Source organism: Pagrus major, chromosome 13 (genome assembly GCF_040436345.1).
Source record: "Pagrus major chromosome 13, Pma_NU_1.0".
NCBI lineage: Eukaryota > Metazoa > Chordata > Actinopteri > Spariformes > Sparidae > Pagrus > Pagrus major.
Genome location: NC_133227.1, coordinates 16,592,501 through 16,610,957, shown reverse-complemented (window position 1 = coordinate 16,610,957; position 18,457 = coordinate 16,592,501). Strand labels below are relative to the sequence as shown.

At 40.0% G+C, this 18,457-nt stretch overlaps 1 protein-coding gene across 1 annotated transcript in view; it reads right to left on the bottom strand.

Moving 5' to 3' along the window:
* Positions 1-1,825: 1,825 nt before the first annotated feature.
* hlcs (holocarboxylase synthetase (biotin-(proprionyl-CoA-carboxylase (ATP-hydrolysing)) ligase)) overlaps positions 1,826-18,457 on the bottom strand; it is a 56,138-nt gene continuing 39,506 nt past the window's right edge. Inside the window, exons 7-11 of the mRNA XM_073479780.1 lie at positions 6,166-6,233; positions 5,817-5,977; positions 5,581-5,695; positions 3,280-3,493; positions 1,826-2,426 (exon numbers count right to left, since the gene is read on the bottom strand). Of these exons, the coding sequence (XP_073335881.1) occupies positions 2,255-2,426; positions 3,280-3,493; positions 5,581-5,695; positions 5,817-5,977; positions 6,166-6,233 (730 nt within the window). The 3' untranslated portion in view covers positions 1,826-2,254. The remainder of the gene's footprint in view (positions 2,427-3,279; positions 3,494-5,580; positions 5,696-5,816; positions 5,978-6,165; positions 6,234-18,457) is intronic.

The following is an 18,457-nucleotide window of genomic DNA, read 5'->3' as shown; positions in this document are numbered from 1 at the left end:
AAACCGACCACATAGGCTTGTTAGGGAGAGCAACTCCAGTGGGTGTTTATCAATGAGAAAAACAAGCATTAAGCCCAAAAATATAATCTCAAAGAAATCAGTGAGAACGTACTCTGTTCTTACCTTATCAGATAAAACAGATGGCCAGTCGGCAGGGTCTATTAGTGAAGCCTTTTTGTAGGTGCCTGATGCTATATGACTGGGATGTGCTGACATGGAGGGGACAGTAGAAGCTGATGCTGCATCGCTGGGCTTGTCTGAGGTGAGGGGGGCAGGAGCACTTGCTGCTGCATCGCTGGGAGGTGCTGGGGTGGAGGTGTCTGCAGGTGGCTGAGGATCTGCACCCTCACATGATGCCCGCTGTTTGCTTGGACTTATCATGAAAATGCAAAGGTTCCAAACTAAAGGGACAGCATTTTCATAGACTCTTTTGTCCAAAGCGACTTACAGTAATTCATACATACATAAACCAATGGCAGCAGCTGCCATGCAAGGTGCCAACCAGCACATCGGGAGCAGTTTGGGGTTCAGTATCTTGCCCAAGGACACTTCAACATGCAGACCAGGGGAATCGAACCAGCGACCTTCCAATGACAAGATGCTGGCTCTACCCCCTGAGCCACAGGGGTGGCTGTGGCTCAGGGGAGGAAAACAGATTGATAGACTAACTTAGCTGGGCTAATGTTGACTTGACTGAGATGTCAACAGAAGTGTCTGCCTGGTTTCTTGAGCAGACAGTGGATGGTTCGTGCATCACACTTAAAAGGAAAATTGTATCTCTCAAAATCATTTTGTGGGTTATTCCCCAAACACCTCAATAGTCTTTCATACATGCCCTCATGAATATAAGGTGGGAGTAACTGATGTTAACTCTGTTAGCGAACTTTACTATCTTTCCAAGTAAGTAAGTAATTTAGTAGTAGTAATTTATCACATTACCTCAGTCTCTTTCCCGTTTCTCCTTCCCCGGGCACAAGAGGGCTTTGGTCTTTTTGACATGATTGCTGATCAGCTGTTGTTCATGTCACATTTCAGTCACAGGTAACTCCAGTGTGTTGACAGCGCTGGGCAAGTCTAATTATGATGCTGCAGGAAACTTCAAAATAAAATAGGGCCTATATAATAGGTCACATAGTTATGTTGTTGTGGAGTTAATAATAGTTTTAAAATATTATTAGTAAAAAAAATCATTTGTGGCCCCCTAATGAAACGATGGCACCTCTAGCATTTGCCTAAACTGGCTATGCAGAAAAATCTGTTAATAACTAACTGTATGTTCAATGGCTGTCTGGTGTTAATGGGTTGTGCATGTGCTGTTCTCGTGGTTGGTTTGTTAAAACAACCAGCCAGCAGCAGAGCTGATGCAGCAGATTATGAGTTATTTGCCCCGCCACCACAGCGGACAGACCGAATGGTGGAGGTGGGCTGCCCCGCTGGCCTGTCCACACTCTCCAACAATCCCAGAGACACTGCAGTTGCAGCAAAGAGTGGCTTGGGAGGATGAGTGACCCCGAGAGGAGCAGCAGAAGACCGGGAGAAGGGCCTAAAAGATCAGTGTGTTTGTCAGCACAGCTGCAGCTCATAAACCGCTGTAAACACACTAATTTATGAGCCAGACCTACTGTGTGAGTCAATAGAGCCATAATAAATAACTTCTGGATCACACAAATTGGAGAAATGAGATATCAAAATCAAATTCGGTACTTGGTTTGATTTTTAGTTCCCTAGTTTTGATCCGAGCATAAGATCAAAAGTAGGAAAACAAAGTGTCATTTGTGTTTTTGTATCGCATTCATAAACAAATAATGAAATAAGAAGTCAACAATATATTTTGGTGGAACTTTATTTCGCAGAAATTAGCAACAGTAAAAGACGCAATGATCACTGTTCTCATGTTACAGTGAAATCAGCTGAGATGATGGGTACAAGACTTTTTGTTCTTAGAAAATAGTACAAGTGGTTTGAATTGGTGGTCCCAATGGTCAAACTGATGTATGTTGTAGTGACTGATGCAGATATTACTTTATGTAGCTGCCTTTACCCAGTTGTCATCACTGTAGGTCTTCCAACAAATTACCCCAACTAGTTGAAAATGATGTCAGCTGATAATACTCCCTCTGTAAACAAGTAATGTATGTTTAGTCATGTATGAATCAATTCATGTATGAAGTGAAGTATTAATCATTAGAAACTGGTTCACATTGGTCCAACGTGTGGAAAGAGACAATGATTGTCTGTTTTGTTAAGTTTGGTCCTAATGCTGCTTGATGACCACCAGGTTCTTCAGCATGTCGAAGGAGTTTCCATCAGGCTCCAGTGAGACCACGCCCTGCTCCTTGCTGTACACTTTGAGGAAGCCGTTGTGGTCCAGACCCACCACCTCAGCCTCTAGCCCGTCCTCACTCCAGAGACGCACCTGAGTCCCGCTGAGGTCAGAGCACAGAGAGCCAGTGTCACAGTTCTGCTTTAAGATATTACAATGTGTTAAGGAAACTTTAAAATGTTTGCAACTGAAAGGGGTTTTGCTTCTAAGCTTACAGCAAGACTAAGACCCTTAAGGATTGAGGCGACCCACCACCTCCTGCACCAATCTCTTAACAGACCAGATGTATGTGGAAGATTTTACAAAGCCTAAATACAAACAAATTAAACAAAGAATAAAAAGTGAAATACGACACACTAGAACCTGGTTTATAGGCCGATATTGTCCTATCACAGATATATCGGTATCGACATATATGTTGTCCGATGCAAAACGATATGGAAACATATTTATTTGAAGAGATTATCATGCAGAAAAAGATTCTGGTAAGTCCATTTAGCATTTACCAAAAAGTTTCTTGCTTCAGTGCACTGGTGTCATTTTAGAGATGAAAGTTTATTGTTAAGCTGTAAAATATCCAACTGTTTGATGACCACATTTGAAGGATCACTGCCAAAAAACGTATCGTTTGGGCTCTATCATACATATTATTATATGCATTTTTATCTGATTTATGCAATTACCATGTCATAATTAGGTGAAGAACATGTTTAAAGACATATTGTTTAGCTTTTTGAAATAAATAACGGAATGTCTCCTTATTGTCATGGAATGTAAAGCATTTTTTTGTCTCTTTTCAGCTGAGGGCACAGTTTATGCCAAGATAAAAAGGTTTCTGTGGACAGTCATTTTCAAATAAAACAAGAAATGCATTTGTGCATCCTTCTGTGCACATTCATGAATATTGAGACTTATCTGATGTCATACAGTGAAATCAGATCAGATGCAGTGCTCACCTGTGAAGCCATCTCTTGTAGTAGGTGGGCAGGACAGCATCTGGGCCTCCCTGTTGGAAGCTGCTGATGAGGGCCTCCATGCAGCTGACAGTGCGAGCGATGAGCTGAGCGCAGCTGAGCGGCTGCAGGCTGCAGTTATGCTGTCTGTTGTACTGCTGGATCAGGTCATTGATGCACACTGTTGGGTTGCTGTTTGTCACATTGAATCCACAGCCTGCAGGGCACATCATGTTCAGTAAATAATACCATGTTAATCTGAGGCACACTAAATAACTGATTATATAGCTATTTGCCCCCTTTACTATGACACACCACAATCATCAGTAATAATAAAGCCACTTGTTACAAGTTACAAGTTACAAGTTGTAAAATATGAACAGTGATCCCCTGTGTGTAATTAAGGTGTGACATGTGCTTTAGGCTTATATATTTAATTAATTAATTATTAATTTACATACAAGTGTCTGACTCATTTGGTACACTTCTGTATGGCAAACTACAACTTTTGACATAAAAAAATGAAATAAAACTGCAGTTTCGACCTCATGTCATTCACATACTGGATTCCTATTGGGCACAGACATGGGGATAGGCAAAAAGAAGCAGTTAATGTCCCTAATAAACTCCTGGAGGCTACTGAGGAAACTAAAGAGGACCTAATCAAACAAACTGAGCAGAAGAAGAGAAAATCTGCCCCAGAGGGAAATCCAGGCAAAAATATCAGTGTTTTTCAACGCGTCACAACTCCAAATGCCCTCACCCAACCTACAGTACTGAACCTGAACCTGAACCTGTACCTGTTACCAGTGGCGAGGATGCTTGTATCTCCTCCTCTGCAGAGGGGAGGGAAGCTAGCCCTGCCCTGTGCACTGACACTGTTCCACACACTGACACAGCTCAGAAAGACAGGCACTGACTGTCTTGGCTGTCAGAGAGGTTAAACATTCTTCCTGGCTCTACAAGACAGATATAGGTTAGGTTAAGTGTAAAAATAAATCATCTAGAGTAACTAATACAAGGTTTGTATATTCCAGCTGTGTGTCACAACACTGTTATGGCGAAAAGACATACACAAAGAAGACACCTGTGCATCCTCGCTCAAAGCTCCTACAGCAAGCCAGCTTTCTCCCCTTTTCCTCTCTCCTTGAGATGCATGTTAGGAATTGAGACTCATCTTCTTCAAGATGATGTGCTGAAATCAATTTCCAGCTCACAGGCAGGAGGACAAAGGGGAGGAGATGAGGTGGCACAAAAAAAGAGAAAAAAGAAGAGTCCATTGTCTTTCACACACCTTCACACAAGTTCCCACAAGTTGAGGAGATGGCAACTGAAGTATTTTAGACTGACATAAAAAATGACTAAAACTCACACATTATGCTGCTGGTTTCGTGGCAAATAGTTTAGATTATTTTGTAAAATATTTTGGTAAAGTCTGATCAAACATTTAGTGACAGAAAATACTGTGCATACGGTACTAATTACAGTAAAACAGTTTAACGTGTCTGAACACTATTAGAAACATGGGAATTCTAGTTTCCACAGAATGTCTGTGTCTATTTTGGAAGCATTTCAATGAAGAATTGCATAAATATAGATGTTAATTGATTTAGAATATTTTAAAAATAGAGTGACTGTCTTCTGAATTGACCACTGGCAGCCAGGCAAACTTTTGTCACAATTAAGTAGATTTGCTGAAAAAGGTTTCGCTCCCTAGGATGCAACGGTGATGGGGGGCCTTTGGGATGCTAAATTGCAAAGCTTTCAGTTTCCATTTTCACCATGAAGCAGAAAGCTGTTGAAACTGCAGTGCAGTGTCCAGAACACAAGAAAATTTGGAGCTGTGTTATCCGGTGAGTGTCGAGCAAGGCTGCACGTCCAAGGGTTCGTTTAAAGCTGCTTGCAGCTTTACTTAGGGTTCAAGCCCCACCAGCAAAACCCTTTTCTGTTTGTGCTGGTCAGGGTTTCAAGTCCCTGAGGGGCAAAACCCTATTGTGTTTGTCCATCCATCCATTATCTGTTACCGTTTATCCTATGCATGGTTGCAGAGTACACCCTGGACAGGTCACCAGCTCATTACAGGGCTGACACATAGAGACAACGCACCATCCACACTCACATTCACAACTACGTTCAATTTTACCAATCAACCTAAAGGTATTAGGTTTGTGCCCATTTACAATGATCGCTTTATTATTATTATTAATAGCAAAGAACTTCATGAGCCCAGAAGTGGTGGGTGAGTCCAAAGGGAAGGTTCATGTTCAACTGTCAGTAAAAGCTGTAAAAAAGGGGAGTTGTTACCTATGAGCAGATGAAAGGTTGATCCTATCACAGTGGAAGTCACCAGTACTCCCCCGAGCTTCATTAGGTTACTGTAGTAGATATCATTGGGCCACTTCACCCTCAGGTCTATGTCCTGACAAAGATTGAAATGTTTTCAAACATAATCAATAATTAACATAATTTAATACTGGATGCACTGACCTTTAATATACAATCATTTTGTAATAGAATATGCCATATGTGTAGGCCCATACCTGGTATCCCGGAAGAGTGCGAACAGCCTCCACCACTGCCAGAGCAGCCAGATGCTGCAGGAAGGGAATCCTCTGCCCGAGCCTGGAGCTTAGCTCAACCTGGACCCTCAGAGTGAACATGGCACAACCCAGAGGGCTGAGCCAGACATTCTTGCCTCGACCTGTTGTAGCAGCAAACACAGGAAAGGTACAAGGGGACGCCAAGTGGTATTCAAGACCTATAGCATACATCTGACAAATAATCTGAGTAAGAACAAAAATGAATGCATGTTAAACTTTGGTATGTTGATCCATGTGAGGTATGTGAGAATATTGTGTATGCAGGCTTGTGGTATTCTGGAGCACTGACCTCTGCCCTGGCTTTGTTGAGCAGCTACAGCTAATAACCCCACATCCTTCGGCAAGTGCAGAGTCAGCCTGAAGAGAGACAAGAATGATTAGTGGAGAAAATGAGGATGGCGCCGAGGATGACTTACATGTCTCCAACTCCAACTCAACTTTGTGTGCTCTTGTATTATGTTGTTATTTGCACATGAGATCAGTCAGCACTAAGGAATATCTATGCCTTGGATTTCCTGTTGCTGCACCTGGAAAATGGAGGCAACAAAGAAAATGAAGTTCACGGGCTAAGGTCCTGGTCAGGTTGAGGAAACAACCATTCAGTTGTGGTCTGACAAATCAGACTCTGCCCTTCATAACTGATTTACCACTATGAAGTGGTATGTGTTTCAGGACAACAATACTGACACATGGACTCATTGGCTCTACTGGCAAATACACCGATCAGCCACAACATTAAAACCACTGACAGGTGACTTGAATAACATTGATCATCTCATCTCATCACAATGCGATGTTCTGCTGGGGAACCTTGGGTGCTGGCATTCATGTGAATGCCACTTGACACACATCACCCATCCAAACACTGTTGTGGACCAAGTACACCCCCTCATCACAACAACACTACCCGATGGCAGTGGCCCCCCAGCAGGACAATGTGCCCTGACACACACAAACACTGCTCAGGTCTGATCCATGGAGGCCCCATCCCCCAACATACAAGACCCAGAGGATCCACTATAAATGGCCCTGGTGCCACAGGACACCCTCAGAGGTCTTAAGTCCATGTCTTGACAGGTCAGAGTTGTTTTGGCTGCACAAGGGGAACCTTCACAACATTAAGTAGGTGGTTGTAATGTTGTGGCTGATTGGTGTACAACGATGATGGACTATGATATGGACTACTGAATGATTTTTTTTCCAAATTGAAAGCCCTTGGTTAAAAGAGAAATCCGTGCCAGACATAAAGATCGGATTGACGTGTGAAACTCTGGTGATTTGGACTAATCCAGGAAATACAGGTATGCACATTTGAGATCTCGACACAGTGCCAAAAACAGTCTAAGTACCAGGGCTCCAACACTAGAACATGTGGTCTAGACTAATAACTATCAAGGATTCCAAAAAGAAAACCAGTAGTGCTGAGATGATGTCCATTTCACTCCATGATGAGCCGAAGCATCTCAATGCACATTTTGACACAGCTTCTCAGATAAAGTGGTTAAAAAAGGCCCAGGACCCCCCTGCCCACTAGTAATATCTATGGATGATGTGTGCAGATCCTTTTAAAAAGGCACCTGGACCTGGTGACATCCCCAGCCAGCCTCTAAAAGTGTGCGCAGATCAACTAGCGAATGTCTTCACAGACAATTCCAACCTCTCACTGGTCCAGTCTGTAGTCCCAGTGTTTTAAAAAGACCACGAGGGGTGCAATGATCCACCAATCTAGATCGATATATAAATTAAATGACCAATAATTCAAGGTCATCAACGCAGTGTGCTGCACACAAAAGGAGGCATGCAATTGTAATAAAGGAGGATTGAACGATTCCCAAGTTGTCAAATATTGATGCTGGCTCAGAGCAGGTTACTTTCCCAAAGAATTTGACGACCTGGGAGTAAGAATTTAAAAAATCAATATTTTTTCTCCAGAATTGCTTATTCCACCTTTCACAGGGCAATTTAGCAGTATTCTAATAGCACCATAACATTTATAGAACCACAACAACAAAAAATGAATTTAGGCTGTAACACTCTTATGGTCATTATTTGTCTTTATATATTGTGACGACATCATAAAATGTGATGCCAGGCATTAGAAGCTTCATTTGAAACCAACAATAAATGCTTCACGTTTCATGTATTAAACTGATGGTTCAGCTAAACTATTTTGATGACTGATTGTTCGTTGTTGTTTTTAAAGAATTGTTGCTTCTCTCTGTTTTTATCATTGTTAACAGAATATCTGGGTATTTAACTGAAAAAAATGTGATAATTGAGAACATAATATTGAGCTTTTGAAAACATTTTCATTTTAGAGATCAGATAATTGATTAAGAAAATCCACAGATTGATACATATTAAAAATGATCATCAGTTGCACTCTTAAAGGAACACTTTAAAGCACTGTTTCTTTAAATGCAATATAAGCCATCAAAATGATTCAGAGTGGTATTTGTTTGATGAGGAACCCATCATTGGCCATCTATCAGCTACAGGTGAATAAACATGTCAACTACAACTGTCATCACAGCCTTTAAACTGAGCCACTGAAAAAAAAACCTATATGTTAATGTAAGTCAGTTTAAAGAGTACTTGTATTACCATGACCATCCTGCAAGGTTGCACAGTGAAATTCAGCATTTCATCAATGCTGAGAGCTGGGGGCTGTGTTACTACCAAAAGAGAAAAAAAAAAGACCAAAGAGAAAATGTTTGCACATTCTCTCATCTCCAAATGCAATTAGACCAGATCCAGTGACCCAAGGCAACTGCCCTGTATTGGCTAGTGAACAAAGATTGTGAAGCTGCCAAAGCAAGAGATCAGGGCATTTCTGCTATTGTGATGCAAAGTTAGTCAGTGGTAAATAAGCTTAAGCACAATGAGGGTGTCCCAACTCGGGCCTGAAAGAGATTTGCAAAAAACTTCACTAAGAACTGTTTATTAAAGGGGTAGATAGATAGCTCAGACAGCTTCATACTGGTCATCAAAACATCCCTCCTAATGCAATGCTGACAATGAAAGAAATAGGAAACAAAATCCCCAGCCCTCCTTCAATGCAAAAATGTATTCAAAGATTGATCTGAAGCCAATAGGATTCTGCCATCTAAGTAAGACAAATCAAGTGGATATCTTCCAAAGTTACAGCCTTTCAGTGGAAATCTCCCTCCACTGTAGCCCAACAGGTAAACATGAAGTTTATACTAAAACTACCATCACTTTGGACAATATTTTGTAGTACGACAGACTTTAAAAAATTACTTCAAAATGTGAACCTTTCCTTTAGGTTCACATGGGAGCTGTGGATCTCATGACATCTATTTGTATACTACAAATGTGTTTTGTCAATGAGATGAACTATATTGCAGTGCAACTTTCTGTAGTAGATATAAAGATAAATCCAGACACACAACTGGGATGGGGGTTGGAACTCTGTACAGCACTGACTGTCAGAGCTCAACATAAACTATATCAGCTGGAGCATGACCCTGCTGAGGGTGGAGCTGGTTAGAAGGTGGTTAGTCCCTGCTGGGGTTGTAACTAGGGGATGCTTCAGTTTGACAGGACCACCGGAGAATCAGCCTGATCCGTGACTAAGGGGTCTCTGCCAGCAATCAACCCCCATGGAGAGCAAGACCAGGAGCCCAGCTGGCTCTCTTGAGTCCTCAAGCTTAGGAAATGACTTTGAATAAGACTCGCTGGACCCAACATGGCAAGTAAGTCCACTGTTGACCGCCGCTTCTTATATCGCAGGAGTATCTGTACTGAGACCAAAGTTGGCCCGCCATAAGGTTGGATTTGGCCCTCCACATGTTTCTTGAGGAAAAAAAACACAAAAACAAATTGATAAAATAAAGATTGTAATATGAATTGCCGTTTATGCTCATTTTCTGAGGGGTTAAACATGCTGAAAAACTTATATATATACACAGATACACACAGATACACACACACACACACACACACACACACACACACACACACACACACACACACACACACACACACATATAGAACAGAACAAAGACGTACAAAGTAGCATATCTGACAGATAGAGAGAGGACAAATTGTGCTCCTGAGGAAGAGCATGGGCCTCTAAATCTCTGCTAGACACTCTTTGTTTTAGGGGGCAGACAAACCACAGGGTCACCTTCTCGGACACAGCAGATTAGGAGGATAAACGCCCACTAACCAAGTCATCTGTGAGAGAAAAAAGGTGGAGAACCTGGGACAATAAGCTGCAGTCATAACACTGGCTTTCTCACACACTTTACTCAAACAGCAACAGGGCAGGAAACGAGACCAAAAGAGGTGGATAAAAAGCCTTCTTTGAAGAAAGCAGAGCTGCCATTCTCCTAAGGCATACATCTGTTAGTTCTTCTCAAGTTATATTCACAGGCTGCCATAAAGTGTCTTATCCAGCACAGATTAAATTAAACTGATTCTACCATTATTTCCTAACATATACATAATCTAACTACTTAAATGGGTGGATTTCATGTGATCAGTTAAGATATAATTTTTCTGAAAGCCACTTATCTCCCAAACCACTCCCTCAAAAAACCCCTCTCACTTCCCAGATTAAAATATGTCAGATTAAAAGATTATTTCTGCCATCGATGCTGATTTTTGAAACAGGATTTTCTGTGCATAAGCGTGTTTGCATTGATCATTCAGCTGCATCAAAGCGATGATCAATAAGAGAGGACAAACTAATCTGTAAATGTGATTAATTGAGCTAATCCTGTTTCCAAATAGCACTATTGAAAGTGATCAATGAGAGAGGGCTGCTCCATCACCACAGGAAAGCCGAGGCACCAATGACTGACCTTGCTTTGCCGACTGCTTGTCTGGTTTGGCAGAGGTTCTATACAGAAATACACAATCATCCATAAGACTGTCTACACACCTTGAAATGTTCAGTTTGTGTGTTTTTCAGACAAAACAAGTGTCCTCCTCTAATTAGGCTAGCATGTCGATACATTCATTCTGACTGCTAGTAAATTTAGGGCAAGAATTACCGCCTTGTGGTTGAATTCCTCTGCGTATCAGTTAAATTGCAGTTTACATCCATGTCTGTCCAGACTTGTCCAATAAATGTAGTGAAGACTTGGAAGAAATTTAATAAAATGTTATATTTAATTCTTGGCAAAATGGAAGTCATCAGTATGTTGATTTCCAGTGAGAAACATGCTGTCTTCACATTTAACATAATACATATTAAACATTTGTGCCCTGTGCATGAGAATGACAACATACTGTGGCCACCTCTACATCTTCCCTGCACCTACCACCTCTCGGCTCCCCGGGGGAAAGGGAAATGTTTAAGAGTTGGGAGTTTGAGCAATTGACCACACAGGAGTATGTACAATACAGGAAAATATAAACTGAAAAATGAAATCTAGGTTTTGACTCACTGTCACTCTAAAAACAAGACCTCGAAATAAGTGTAATGCACTGTACATTTTTGCTATATAAAGTGTTTTAAAAGAGTTTATTTGGTACTCTACTGGTGTGTATTACCCAATACTTCTGCAATCAATTAAATGACTACAGAGCTCATTTACAAAATGTAAGGTGAAAGGTTATTAAGAAGTCAAATGCTCTAAGTCAGTGATTCCCAAAGTGTGGGCTGTGGCCTACATTTACAATAAACACATTATATGCTTTAATTTTCAATTTTGTAATTAAGTTTAAAATTACCATCACGTTTTTATGATCAAATATTTACTAATGTAAGAACTGATAAAAGAAGGAAGTTATATCAGATATTACTCTTCATTTATTTTGAGGGATATACTTTATCTGAGTCTCATGTGTTGATCAGAGTAGTGATTCAAAGTTTGGGTGGGCCCCAGAAGGTTTTCTGATTTGTCATTCTTAAGTTTGGGCATGGCTGCTCCAAGCAAACCACCAAACAAAAATTAATCATGCAAACCCTGTGTTCTATCTTCCTCTAAATTAACTCAAAATGACTAATCTCAATTATAAAGTGCACCATATGTTATAGCACACTGTATAATCATGGTGTTCCTAGGGCTTTCAGGCCAATGAGGGTCTGGGACATGTTTCAAGTTTTTTTTCCCAGACTTTTTGATTGATGTCATCACGTTTCTGTAACTCTGCAATTAATATGTTGAGTACAATGTTAGTATGAGCTGAACAATAGCCTATTGAAACAATATACAAGGGCTGCACCATTAATCTCGATTCATTAAGTCATACATCAGTGCCATCTCATTTCTAAATGTGATTCCCCTATGCATTCAGGTCACACTGAATTCATGTGTTGCCTTGTTTGCTTCATAACAGTACCAGTTTCTATATTGGTCATACTTGCACAGTGTGAAGCAAAACACACTATTAATTCAACATTCACACATACAACTCCATCACCTGTCTCAACTCTCTTCCTCAATCACAGCGCTCTGCTGTCAGTCCCTGTTACTATAGTAACCTGCCATGGCGTCTGTAGTGGCACAATGGAGGAAAAGCAGGGAGGAGGCAGTCAGAAACAGATTAGCCAGCCTGCTCAGGAGTCAGAGCCAGAAAGTTTAGAGACAGAAAGAGGGACACTGAGGAAAATTTTAGTGGCACTTTTTAGTGTGTGGGACTTATTTGGGTTTAAACCTGACAGTGTACAAGGATTCATAATTTGCAGGCAATGCTCTGGTATGGTCACAGCACCGCAAGGCATAGAATCTCTATAACCACCTCAACCGTCTCCATATAATCCACTATGAGTTAGCAATGAAGGACAAGGGAACCACATCACAAAATCCCAGCTGCCAGACCACACAAACATCTATAACTCAAACAGTGTATCGCCATGTCCTTCAAGTTCCCAGTCCAGCACTTTGATATATGTTATGGCGTCTGTTGGAAGCCCGCTAGAGAGCACGTTTTCTTTTCCTTGCAGGAGATAACAGGAGTTATTATTTAAAGCAGATGTTGATAAGAATATACATTTTTTAATATAGTTTCTATTAGCTAGTAAAACTGGGCTTTGGTCAAAATTTAAATTCCCCCTAATCAATGGGAAGATTATATGGTAGTTTTCCTCCTCATACTAAATGTAGCCTTTGGATTTAAACTGATTAAACTGCTTGCTGACAGCTTGTTGTAGTCTGCAGGCTTTGGACCATGTAATAGGGCTACATGGCCCTTCCCTGTGTCGGAGTCATCATCAAAGGGAAGGGCTCAGGGCTCTGCAGTATAACATACCTTTCACTGGATAGAAAAAGTTCAAGTCAAACACTACACCATATGTTCCCCAGAATATGAAATGAGGACGTTTAGGCATCTGCTTACAATCTTTAATAATTACAGGTGGAGCATGCAAGGTCAATTGGGCCAATTTGATTTTTATGGTCAGACCTATTGCCACAGTTATGAGGAATCTAATTTTTTTTGTGCAGAACCCCCCTGTGTATGACCTGTGGTTTGTATTTTTCACAGGAAACCGGACTCTAATTCCATACAGTGTCAGCTGGGATAGTGGATTGCTTATCAAAATAAACAGTTATCGCCACAGAATTTAACAAATAACAAGAAAAGGTTGAAGTAGTAGTAGAGTCACTTGATAATTTTATTCTTCTATTCAAATATTTGGAGAATGAAGGTATTAGGCTGCAGTTACTGTACTGCATCAGTCGTGAAAATGAAAATAAGTGATGGTTTGAAAAAAGAAAGGAAGAATACTTTTAACTTGTGCAGACAGCATGGAAAACAGAATTTGTAGTACCACAAGTAGAAGGGAGAATAATCTGAATTAGATTTAAATCAACTGCTACTTCACTTCCTTTATGCATCTCCTTCTCTGACGGAAAATTGGGCAAAAATAATACAAAAGTAAAAGTGGGCTCTTGGGTTTTCATGTCTGAGCCTGAAGCTCTTACGAGAAAAAGTCAACAAGTAGGAAGTGTATTGCTCCAGGCACAGGGATCAAGTTCAGCAGAGCAGGAAAAGAATCATTATGTTCTCTGGACCAGCCAAGTGGTGTTAGAAAACCTGATCCCAAACTTTTCACAAATACAAATACTTACACACTATCCCTAACGAAACACCAAGAATTCGACACTCACATACACTAGCCAGACAGTAAAACTGCATCAATTTAAAGGAAAATAACATTAATCTGATTTAGAGCTTTCAGGAGATAGAAACAATTTAATTCACTTAATTAAAGATATAGAGATTGGGTAATGTTAAATCGTTCAACATGCACAAATCCACACAAACAAATTTCTTTGCTTATTTTCATATTTGGAAAACAAAACAGCAATACATGTGATGAGACACACACACACACACACACACACACACACACACAGTCTGAGACCACTAGTGAAAATACTTCTATTTTGCATTTGCTTCGAATGTAATACTATTTTTTTCCCCAAATAATAATATAAGCCTCACAATCTGAGTGAAAAGTTTCATCTTTGAAAATTGTTCATGAATTTTAGAATGTACTCCTTCAGATCAATGCTGAGCTCCTTAGACTTTTCCATTGTAGCGTTTGTGGCTGAGTCTAATGTCTGTATCAAACAGGTCCACCAGCTGTTATCAATCAGAATCACTCAGAAGAAGTTAAGATGCTACAAAGAAAATTTGATTCACACAAATTTCTATAATCACCTAAATTGATCATTCAAGTTACTGTAGGTATATTTTTGATCCAGCAGATTTGGTCATGTTTTCAGAAAAAACATAATAAATTCACAGAAACATGAGAGTTGTAGAAATCATTGGAACTGAAGACAGCCATTATATACATGTTCTTTACAAGTGTATGTAAACTTCTGACCACAACATACAGGTGCATCTCACAAAATTAGAATATCATGGAAAAGTTCTTTTTTTCCCCCATTATTTAATTCAAAAAGTGAAACATTGGGAATATAATATAACACCATGGTCAGCAAACCAGTTACTTGTCATGCTGGAAAAGGAAATCAACATTTCCATACAGTACGGAGACCGAGCTGAAGGCCGCCATCAAAGCAGCCTGGGCTTCCATAACACCTCAGCAGTGCCACAGGCTGATGGCCTCCATGTCACGCTGCACTGATGCAGTAATTCATGCAAAAGGAGCCCTGACCAAGTATTGAGTGCATAAATGAACATACTTTTATGAAGGTCGACATTTCTGTATTATAAATCCCTTTTTTAGTTTGTCTTATGTAATATTCTAATATTTTTAGATACTGGAGTTTTGATTTTCATGAGCTGTAAGCCGTAATCATCAAAATTAAAACAAAAAAGGCTTGAAATAGTTCACTTTATGTGTGATGAATGTAGAATATATGAAAGTTTCACTTTTTGAATTAAATTATGCAAAAAAACAACAACTTTTGAATCATACTCTTACTTTTTTGAGATGCACCTGTACACGAAAACATTACACACACAAAATCCAGGCTAGCTACCTTCTCCATTTCCCGTCACATTACAATCGGCTCACATATAGCCCTTAGAGAAATGATTCATTGTTACATAGAGCCCCTTCAATGTTAAACCTTTTCCATTTAGATCACGATAGACTGCAATGAAATGCCCTCACTACAACAGCGACCCTGTACTCGCCGTTTATAGCTGGCACTGGTACCGTTTTTACAGGGCTGCTGAGTTATGAAGCTGCTAACTAAAAAGCATTGAGATTTCAGTTTGGTGTGACCCTGTGAGATCGCTAACCTGTTTCTCAGTTCTGGTCATTATCAGCCACTCTCAGCTAAACAAAGCATTAATACCCTGAGCAAACACACAGCCTACCGGCCGTTCATCCTTAGCTTCAAGCCCCTGCACTCAAGAGGCTAAAGCTGGGTTTTCATAAGCTCCTCGATTTCAGGCTGAGCTGATCTGCTGGCACTTTGTCTTTAAACCAATTCCCTCTCTGCCCATTAGCCCCTGTCCCAATGCTTGCTTTGTTCTCCAGATATAAGAAAAGCCCACTTATTTTCATTTCAAAGGAAAATCGTCTAAAATTCATCATCTGTTTGACTATGTTCTTATTTGATTAACAATATAAGCATATCTTTCAAATGAGATACGATTCAATGAAGACCCTCAGGAATTTTAACAATAATAGAGTTCTATTCATCACCATGTGCAGCGACTAACAGCTAAGAAAACATGCAAGACATATACACATACACGTATATATACATACACACATACACGTATATATACATACACGTATACATACATACACATATACATACATACACATATATATACATACACACGTATATATATATATATATATATATATATATATATATATATATATATACACATATACATACACATATACATACATACATACATACATATGTATATATCTTTATATAGTGCCTTTACTAAGTAAGTGGTATTGAATATATCTATATTTGCTACTGTAACTGGAATGCCCTACCAGATGGCTATTTACATTCAGAGACATTAATGGGTTTTGCATTATACACAAATAATCTTGTTTTTTTCTTTGCCTAACATACTTTTTCTGCTGTCAAGGTGTATGTGTATTGATTTTTTATTACTTGCACCTCTGGCACAAATATCTACTGTAGTTAGTTTTCTGGCGCTGGCTGGTCAATAGAGGGCGCTAGGGCTGTATCTGTACTTTTTAATGTTTTGGTGTAAGTTGTTATCACATTGTTGTGGCCTCTCCTCTGCTGAGCTCCTCCTTCACATCAGTCAGTGAAGAGCAGAGCAGAGCAGAGTAGAGAGGCAGCGGTGGAGACAGTGAAGTGAACCAGCTGAAGAACACTGAAGTTTACTTGTGTTGATAGCAACAGCGCTCCTTACAATAAGAGCAATAGACCTCGGTAGTGCTTAATAAATACACCTGTTCAACAGGCACAAACGTGTAAACATGTAGAAGGTGATATTTTAACCAGCAGTCTGCAGTCTCTCATCCTCCACCGCTGTTTCACACAAGACAGCGCGCTAGCTCAGCTAATAGCAAAATGTCACAAACAGCATAGCAGTACATTTAAATGAAAGCAGTCAGTGTGTGCTGTAGTAACTGTTTAGCTGAGTTTGTCCCATACCAGTATCTTAGCCAGCAGCAAAGTTTACAAGAGTTTGACAAATGTTGAGTCAAAGCAGCCCCTGCTCCCTCTACCAGCTGTACCTGAGCAGGAGGAGGAGGACTGACATTATACTGACAGATGTCTGTGCTCGTCATTCTGTCATCAACATTTTTCGTCTGTTTCCAGAGATGTTGATGAGATTATAGTGAATTTGGTGCGCTACAAACAACAGAGATGCATGCTTCTTCAGATGCATCATTTGATTTGTTGTAACTGTTGTAGTGCACACTGCAGAAACAGATATTAATGCAATTAAGCTATTCAATTGTTGATTTTTCAAAAATTAGTTATTTAAGAGACTTGTCTGATTTTATCTTTTGTATACAACTTTTGCTCTTAAATAAAGCAAAAGTAATAGAAAAAAAATGGCTGTGCGTGCAATGTTTCCGATTACTCGATCAATCGCCAGAATAGTGGATTACTAAAATAATCCATAGCTGCAGCCCTGTTCACAAGTGAAATCCACCAGCCTCTACACAAACTAACGAGAGTGTAGTGTAGAAAGAAACATGAGACACAACTATCGCTCTGTCATTAACAATAATAACATTATCATCATCACAAAGTCCTGATATGCCCACACATCGTCATTAAATGTGTCCCCTAAAGGAGTTTTCTTTTTAACAAAGTTTCGCATTGTGTGTATATTTGAGGTCTATCAAGTGTGGTGAATGTATTTCCTTCCTTGGTCAACATTATTCAGAGCTGATTTTTTTAAAAAGTTTGAGACATTCTTTGTTTTCATCAATAATCACTGGCAAGCAGTCATCTTCTTTATTGCTACTGTTGGTGCGATGTCTTTTTCACCAGCTGTTGTGGTAAACTAAAATAATTGATAGCTGCAGCTCTACTAGTGGTCTCTCCCTCTGACTTTGCTCTTTGTGTCCGTGGATGCCACTTCTGTAATTTACGCAACTGCCCAGATAGTGGATCCGAGAGCTGTTGACAGATTTTTGACAGCAAAAAAGTGGGGGTCTCTGGGTGCCGGCAAAATGGAGAGAAATTCTCCATCGTTCACTGGTATATACTATCAACTACCAGCTGGTTGAAATACTTTTCAGATTCAAATTATTCAGTGTTGCTAGGCTATTACTGGTGACATGTAACAAAATAGATGGCGTTGTGGCTGGGATACTGAGTGAGATCACAGAGTGGTGTCTGCAGACAGAGAGAAGATGCTGCATCAGAGCCAAAATAGCACATTTTGAAACTGATTTATTGTTTCGGCAATCGCACACAAAAAACCCCTACTGCTGAATATCTGCCACGATAATCATCTCGATGTTGGCTACAGGAATATCACTGCTTTAGTGTTACTTTACATTTTATCTGCCTTTTCTCAACCTTAATCCAGAGAGTGAACAGAATTTCAGTGAACACTTCAGTGACTCCAGCTTATGCTCTGCAGTGGAAAACACAGGAAGCTGCAATTATGCCAAGTGACAGTGATTGCCAAGTCCATTGTATAAATATATAAACATAAAC